An 8,943-nucleotide genomic window follows, 5' to 3' on the forward strand; every position below is an offset into this window, starting at 1 on the left:
TTATTTTGCAGCATAACAAGTATCACAGACCTAATGGCTTAAAACAGATCGTTACTTCACTCACAAATTGACAATGTGATTGGAGCTTGGAGACCATGGATATCTGCTCTACAAGCATTAGCTGGGGCAGCACGAGGGCTGCAGTGGGGAACTGGCATCATCTAAGGACCCATTCATTCCTGTGTCTGAAGTTTATGCTGGCTCTCAACTAAACCTTAGTGGATCTCCAGTTGGCCAAAACACCTCCTTGTGGCCTCTGCATGTAGCTGCTTTGCTCAAAGCAAACATCCCAAAAGACAAAGTAGAAGTTTTATGACTTAGCCTCAGAAGTCAGAGTGTCACTGCCACATTACTCTAAGGGTTAAGGCAGTTACCCAGTACAAGGGAGAAGGGCCCCAATACCACCCCTCACTGGGAGCAAGCAGGTTTCCGGAATGGAATGTATTGTGGGGCCATATTTGGAAACTGCAATCTGCTATGTATCTATTCAAGTCTTTTAGGATTAATGCTTTTTGTGCCTGTGTAAGACATTTTTGCCTGCCCCAAGATCTTGAAGATTTTCTCTCACCAAGTTTTAGTTTTAGCCTTGATGTCTAGATCTCTGGCTCATATTTCAAGTGAATATTTTTCATATGCTCTGAAGTAAGGGTTAAATTTCATTGTTTTCAGGGCTGGGTTTATGGCTCAGTGGTAGAGTGCTCACCTAGCACATGCCAGGCACCGGGTTTGATCCTCAGTACCACATAAAAATAAATAAGTAAATAAATAAATAAAGGTATTGTGTCCAACTACAACTATACACACACACACACACATATAAAGACTTAATTGTTTTCTCTGATGCTTATCCAGTTGTTTCAGCACCTTTTTTTTTTAAAGAATATCCTTTCACTGCTATACTAACCTACTTGCTTTTTCAAAAATCAATTTTATGGGTCTGTTCCTTTATTCTAAATGTCTAATGTTGTATCAATACCACACTATACAGATTATGATAGCTTCATATACAGTCTAGAAAGCAGGTAATATAAGTTCACCTTTGTGCTTCTCTTGTAAAACTATTTTAACTATTTTAGGTCCTTCCATAGAAGTTTTGAAATCGATTCATTGGCCTATACACAAACACACCCAGAAACCTGTTTCGATCTTAATTGGATTTGTGTTGAATATGTACATCAATATTAGGAGAATTGATATCTTAACAAAATCATGTCTTCTGATTGAAGAGCAGAGTATATATCTCCATTTATTTAGGTCTTTAATTTCTTCCAGCGACTTTGCAGCTTTTAGTTTAATATGTTAGCAATTTGCAGCTTTGGGGTTAGCTGTCCCCAGGACCACCGTCAGGCTGATGGTTAGTTAGATAGATCCACAGAACTCAGAGGCTGTTATAGTTATTACAATGAAAAACACACTGTGAAATCAGCAAAGGAAAAAAGCATGCAGGGCAGGATGTGGAGGGAAACGGGTACAAGCTTCCAGGGTCCTCTCCCAGTGGCATTGTCTGAATGCACTTTGTTTCCCCAGCAGCAACGTGTGACCACACACACAAAGTGTTGCCAACCAAGGAGGCTTACCTGGGCTGTGCTATCCAGGGTGTCTATTAATGGGTCTGTCATACAGATATACAGTGCTCATGTGACCAGCCTCCACAGCCCAGATGGCTCCTGAGAGGCCCACGTGATATTTTTCAGGCTATGCTGTTCATGGAGAAAATTGCCTCCATTGAGATCTAATTACTAAATCAATTTCCCATTCCTGGAATAAAGTCCACTTGTTCAAAGGCTTTTATTGATTTTATCTGTTGCTGAATTCAGTTTGCTAATCTTGGTGTCGCATTTTGTATCTGTATACAAAACTGCCTTCCCCTGCTTGCACTGTGGTCTTTTAAAGCCAGTAGCAGAGCAAGTCTGATCCAGTTATTCTATCATTTTGGACATAGAGAATTTTAGACAGAAATACTTTTTGAAAAACAAAAACAACAACTTTAATTTTATTAAAAGGTTCAAATTGTTTCAGTAATCATTGTAATTTTTAATCTATTTCAGCACATTATGTAGACTTGCGGGCTGAATTTCAGGCCCTAGTTAAGGTAAGCATTTTTTTTGTATTGCCTCCATAGTAACATAGATTCCCAAAAATGTTCACTTATGTAATAAAGGTGTATGTGTGTGCATATGTGTATGTGTGTCTAGAAAGATTACAGGGCAGTGACAGAGCTGGTGTGACCATCACATCCCAAAATGAATCCGTTGTGCCAAATGTCACCATGAAATCTTAATCCTTACTATCTTCCTATACTACCACTCAGTTATAGAGAAGACTTTTCTTTCCTTCTTTCCTCCTCCCCTCTCCTCTCTTCTCTTTCCTTCCTTCTTTCTTCCTCTCTTTATCTTGCAAGCTCAAATTGAGCACATTTTTTTTGAGGACAAAGTTGTCTGTTCTGAGTTCCATCACTCTTCATGTTTTACAGTCATGTGACACCTCCACCCCTCCCCACTTTAGTGGCAAGTAGGCTAGAATTTAAATCCAGGCTCTGCCCCTTTCTAAACACTTAAAGTTGACATAAAAAAATCCTTGTTTAACCCTTAAATCACTGGGTAAAGTATTGATGTCCCTTTTTGAGATGAAGCTATAGAGTGAGTTGAAGTAACTTGCTCAAGACCAAATCATGAATGGGGTGGAGTTTAAAACTCAGATTCTGTCTGATTTTATAGTTTTCTCTTAAACTTTACCTCCTCTGCAGTTCTATACTTAATTTTTAAAATAATTTTATTAATTGCTTTTATTTATATTGACATCGGAATATATTACAATTCATATTACACATATAGAGCACAATTTTTCATATCTCTGGTTGTATACAAAGTATATTCACACCAATTTGTGTCTTTACACATGTACTTTGGATAATAATGTCCGTCACATTTTACCATCATTTCTAATCCCATACTACCTCCCTTCCCCTCCAACTCTTCTGCCCTATCTAGAGTTCATCTATTCCTCCCATGCTCCCCCTCCCTACCCCACTATGAATCAGCCTTCTTGTATCAGAGAAAACATTTGGCATTTGTTTTTTGGGGATTGGCTAACTTCACTTACATTATCTTCTCTTACTCCATGCATTTACCTGCAAATGCTGTGATTTTATTCTCTTTTATTGCTGAGTAATATTCCATTGTGTATTTATGCCACATTTATTTTTTATCCATTCATCTATTAAAGGGCATCTAGGTTAGTTCCTTAGTGTAGCTATTGTGAATTGTGCTTCTATAAGCATGATTGTGCTGTCCCTGTAGTGTGCTGTTTTTAAGTCCTTTGGGTATAGACCAAAGAGAGGGATAGCTGGGTCAAATGGTGGTTCCATTCCCAATTCCAAAATCTCCATACTGCTTTCCATATTGGCTGCACCAATTTGCAGTCCTACCAGCAGCATCTGAGTGTACCTTTTCCCCCACGTCCTCGACAACACTTATTGTTGTTTGTCTTCATAATAGCTGCCATTCTGACTGGAGTGAGAGGAAATATTAGAGTAGTTTTGATTTGTATTTCTGTAATTGCTAGAGATGATGAACAATTTTTCATATATTTGTTGATTGATTGTATATCCTCTTCTGAGAGTGTCTGTTCATGTGCTTGGCCCATTTATTGATTGGGTTATTTGTTTGGTGCTTAGCTTTTTGAGTTCTTTATATACATAGAGATCAGTGCTCTATCTGATGTGTGAGGGGTAAAGATTTGCTCCCAAGACGTAGGCTCTCTGTTCACCTCACAGATTAGAAACAATCTATACTGATTTTTTAATGCCACCACTGCCACTAAAAATTCCAAGCTCTGTAAGCATTCCATTAAATTTTCTCATTTGAGAAACCATTTCTCTGCGCTCTTTCACAGAATTTTGTGAATTGGCTGTCTACACACACACACCCATATTGCACTCTGCATGTATAATCCTTTTGTTTTGGACAGAGTCCATTCAGGATGTGTTTTTATTTATTTTGTTGCAATATATTCACATACCCCCAAATGCTATTATCTCGTTTAAGGAACTGGTGCAGAACAGTGAAGAGATCTTGCAGGAAATAGAAAATCTAATGAAAAGACTGCAAGACAGAGATCAAAAAATTGAGCTCATCAATTCTTGGCTACAAGGGAATCTTGAAAAACTGCGTTCTCTTATGAACCAGGAATTACCAACAGACCTTATCAGTAAGCAACAGTTTTGTGTTTCTAGAGATCTTTTACTATAGCTGGTAACATCAAAAGAGGCAAGCAAGAGTACCAAGTAAACTCATCCCCAATAATGTCACAAATACCCAGTTGAACATTGATACTAGCTTACAGGTTGAATGCAGTAGTATAGAAATATTTGCCAATTCTCCTTCCACACAAAAGAATACTCTAGATAATTGAGTCTTTACTTCCTTGTGATTTTTTAAAAAAACACTCTTAAAAAATATTTTTCAGAGAAGTTCTTTTTAAACTTATTACATACATCCTTGTCTTATTAAACAAAAGAAATTGAATATAATTTCCCCTTTTCTTCCTGAACTCAATTTAGCACTGAAAACTATAACTGTAATTGTTGACTCCTCTGAAAAATCTAGTGATGGCTTCAGGGGCTTCTGAGGCTTTAACATGTTTATTTGCCTCTAAGCAAGCAGCCCAGTCTCTCCAGTGGTGTATCAGCTTCACCTTCAAGCCTGCAGGCCCCAAAGCTCTGTCCCAATTAGAGCTGCTGTTGGAAATGGAGGTGAAGCCTAGTACCAGCACAATCTAAGAGTCCCAGGGGCAGAGATACCTGGAAAGGTGGGACATGGGTGCAGCGAGTTGGGGAGAAGGAAGAACAGAATATAGAGGAGAGATGGGATGATGAATGAAAATAACATCATCTGGAAACTGTAGAGCTCTATGAGGTTATTCAGGTTTGATTTTAAGGAGCTTAACGACTAAATACACTGTCTTAAAGGTAGCCTCTAGAAAATGAAATGGGATAAAAATAGAATGAGAGAAAGTGATAGGATTAAAAATAGCATGTGGTAAAACCTGTTTTCTGGGGGCTTTGCTTAACATGAAACACTGTTTCAGCAGCCAGTGCAGAACTTTGTGGGTCATGTACCCATCAGTTGTTCCAATAGTCCTTGGGGATCCTGGGGATGTCCAAGTGCATAAGGAATCCCTGGTGGGTTTTGCTTCTCTTTGCATTTCCTTTGCTAGGCCTGGCCAGCCCAGTCACTGTAGATCAACTAGTTTAAAGAGCTAAATTTGATATATATATAACTTAGGACACATGACATAGATGGAAGGACAAAAGAATTTAGATATCAATGACCTGAATATCTCATAATCAAAATGTGTCTTCAAATTGACATTAGCAGCACCAAACCCCAGACACCGAGGTAAGATTTAAGACTGTTAAAACTAGCAAAATTAAAGCTTGGAGATATTTAGTTTTGAACTCCTCCCCATATTCTCAGTTGCTTCCCATTTTCTAGATGTCAAGAATGTTGTGAAGATTCCTGGGCAAGTCTATTGTCTGCTACAGGGGTTGGTATACTATAGCCTGGGACCAAACCAGCCCTTCTCCTATTTTCATAGGGCCCAGAACTAAGAGTGGGTTTTATACCTTTAAATGATTGGAAGAACCCAAAAGAATGATAATGTTTCATGACATCATAAAACTACATTAAATTCAAATTTCTGTGTCCATACATTTTATAGACACATAGCCACACTCCCTGAGAAAGGCTATGTGTCCCACCAAGTCTAAAATATTCACTATTTGGCACTGAATAGGAAAAAGTTGCCAACCCCTGGTTACTTAGAGAGAGTCACAGTGAGCTCTGCTGGTAAGCCCTAAGGATCACATAGGCTGAGAAGGGGAAAATAAAGGCTGACTTCTTTGTTCTAAGCCACACAATGATGAGCAAACTGTTAAACAATGACCCATCCAGGTAAAATAAAATTTTCACTGAAAATGAAAAGAATGTCAGTTTTATGAAAAAATATACATTTTATTGAAAATATATTTTTATTCAATAGGTTATTGACTGGCAGAATTTCGTTTTAAAATTCAATACTATTTGTAGTCAATAAAATATTGATAATCGGATATAGAGATACTTTGAAAATTCTCCTGTTTTTTAGGTTTCACATCACAGGTTACTGCTGATGCTAAACTATATTTACAAGTATTTACGGAGGCCTGTTGTATGCCAAGCACTGTTAAGACATCTTGTTTACAATGGTGAAATAAACAAATACAGTCCCTACCTAAATGGAACTCACAGTCCAGTACAGAGGTTGACAAACTTTTCCTGTAAAAGGCCAGATAATAAATATTTTTTTGGTTTTGCCAGTCATGAGATCTCTGTAGCAATGGCTTATCTCTACCACTGTAGCAGAATTACCCTTAAGATGTAACTTGCCCACCTTGGTACAGTTGGAGAATCAGGTATGGTAGAGATACATATAAAATCCCGAGGGTACTGAAGGTGGGACAGAATTATGAAAGAACCTAGGAGTGAGAAAACCTGGTTGAGGAATCAAGAGAGAGAGATATCTCTTGAGAAACTGGAGATGGAGCTGAGATCTGAAGGCAGTTTCTGGCTTCCCATAGATCTATGTAGCTCTGCTTCTGAGGCACTGGTGGGTGGGGTTGGGCGCAGGAAGGTGTAGGTTTGAATCTCAGTTCTGCTTCTTAATTTAACTTCTGCTCCTCTGGGTCCCCAGTAATAAAATAATTTGGTGATAATTAACAGGAGTTTTAAAACATAAGCTTTAACCCATAAGTTACTCATTATATCCCTGAAATCTACCACCTTCCTGGGGAAGGTAAGAATAAAATTTGAACCTTGTATTATTTGATCATCTCTGAGCCACCTGCAATCTAACGTTTGAATGTCCCCTGTTGAATGGCTTCTCCCAGCGAAGGAACACAAGATATTACTGCAGCCCTGTAGATCCTGCCCTCCTTTATGACTACTGTGATGGCTTCACTAAAGTGCCCTCAGCCTGGCTCTAGACCAGATGTTGCAGTGACAAAGTTGAATAAAACTCATCCCTGAACCTTGAAGTGCACACCCTGTGAAAATCAGACAAGCCAGGATATGATTAGAATAAACTGGATCTCTTCTATTATGTGGCTATGGGATGGCAAATCTCTTTGAGTATTGCTGGGAGCACATAGGTGTCTTCTGGAAGGAGTAGCATAGACATGAGCTGGCCAAGAATGCCAGTAACTTGACTGCATGGGGATCAGCTAGGGGTGCCAGTTGGAAAGAGTGGGGGATCATCTGCCATATCCCTAAATGCCAGACTTCTGAGAACTAAGACCATTAACTTTTTGCTTTTCTTTCTTGTAAATAAAAGATAAGTAAGTTATTTCTTAGTACATACCTAAGTCATAGTACATAGTGATTTAATACAGATTATTTTTAAAGTGTTAAAAAGAATTTTTAAAAAATATTCCCGAAGCCCTTGAGTATACCATATAGTTACAGATAATTTAAACAAATATCTTAATACATGCTCTCCAGAAGACTTTTTAAAGAGGACATATTAAAATACCAAAAAAATCATTCATATAACTGTCAGTTATCTTTTAGTGATTGTTTAATTCTGGGAAAGAACCCATTTATAATTTTCTAATTACAGGAGGATCAAATTTGGGGGGAGAAAAAAACAAAATCATATGGCCCATAATTGTCAAAGGTCTTCTGGAACAATTGGGAACTAAACAATGAAGAGTTTAGACCAGTGATTCTCAAATGTTAAAATCAGGTGGAAATTTGAAAATATCCCAGGCTCAGGATGCTCCCCAAACCAATTCAACATGAATGTCTGGAGGTCGAAGAAGTTTAAAAACTTCTCCTGAGGTTTCAATGTCTTACAAACCAATACATTTAGACAAATGTATAACAATGCAGTTACTAAATTTATCAATTGACCCAAATGAATCAATATAATATTTTGACTTTTAAAGTATTCAGAACTGATTTGCAAAATTATTACCATACACTAAGCAGCAAGAAAGGTAATATGCTATAAACTCCTAAATTGAAACTTAACATCGCTGAGCTAGGAAATTTGTTTTGTATTCAATGATCACATTTTTCAAATTACTTAGTAACATCAACAACCATAGTGACTCTGAATTCCAATTGTCTTGGGTTTATGAAATCAAATCTAAAACACAGATATTACGTATTCATGAATTCTTTGCCTCTGAGGACTTGTAATAATTTCTTGCATGATTTCTCCTTTTGCACAGATATTTTTCTGTTAGAACAGGATATCTGAAAAGGTGATTGTTAAAATGGCCTCACATATAGTGGGACCTGAAGATATAGTCCTGGTAATCAGATTCATGTAACCCCCCCATATATCCAGTTACATAATTTTCCAGTGGAGGATTCTTTGGGCAACTCGGGATTTTAATGTACACTAATAATCACCAAACCTATATGAAATGCAAATAGAATTTAAAATTTTATTTTTATTCCTACAGAAAAGAAGAAACTAAAGCATAAAAAAAGAGTCCATTTCCAAACAACACCTGAATGTCCTAGGGAAAAGGCATTAACAAAGAAGTACTTCTCAAAATAACTGAAGGACACAACTGCTATGAATTTGAAAGGTAAAAACAAAACCACAGGAGAAATGAGTGCACTTATTTTCATATTTTGTAACTGTTAATAGAAGTGTTCTAAGTTTGAGATGTAATAGTCAAATCCCACATACTGGCAGAATCAGTGAAGACCTTCTAAACAATATAAATGGAGCATAGCCAGATTATAAGTGCTAAATATTTTATTTTGCTTCCATGGCTTAGACCATGAGTCTCTTGAAGCCTTCAGAGGATAAACATCACTGTATACCTAACAAAAACCAACCACAGAAAAACCGTTTACATTCTGGGTTTAATTAAATCTGAGAAGCTGT

At 37.4% G+C, this 8,943-nt stretch overlaps 1 protein-coding gene across 3 annotated transcripts in view; it reads left to right on the forward strand.

Moving 5' to 3' along the window:
- Ccdc175 (coiled-coil domain containing 175) overlaps positions 1 to 8,943 on the forward strand; it is a 66,491-nt gene that overhangs the window by 57,169 nt on the left and 379 nt on the right. For all 3 annotated transcript variants that reach the window (XM_046461094.2, XM_058584618.1, XM_058584619.1), the window contains 3 exons: positions 2,049 to 2,092; positions 4,047 to 4,209; positions 8,510 to 8,638. In XM_046461094.2, the coding sequence (XP_046317050.1) occupies positions 2,049 to 2,092; positions 4,047 to 4,209; positions 8,510 to 8,607 (305 nt within the window). In that variant the 3' untranslated portion in view covers positions 8,608 to 8,638. The remainder of the gene's footprint in view (positions 1 to 2,048; positions 2,093 to 4,046; positions 4,210 to 8,509; positions 8,639 to 8,943) is intronic.

Source organism: Marmota monax, unplaced genomic scaffold, assembly GCF_021218885.2.
Source record: "Marmota monax isolate L192 unplaced genomic scaffold, Marmota_monax_Labrador192_F-V1.1 WCK01_AAM20220418_F8-fsc00001, whole genome shotgun sequence".
Taxonomy (NCBI): Eukaryota; Metazoa; Chordata; class Mammalia; order Rodentia; family Sciuridae; genus Marmota; species Marmota monax.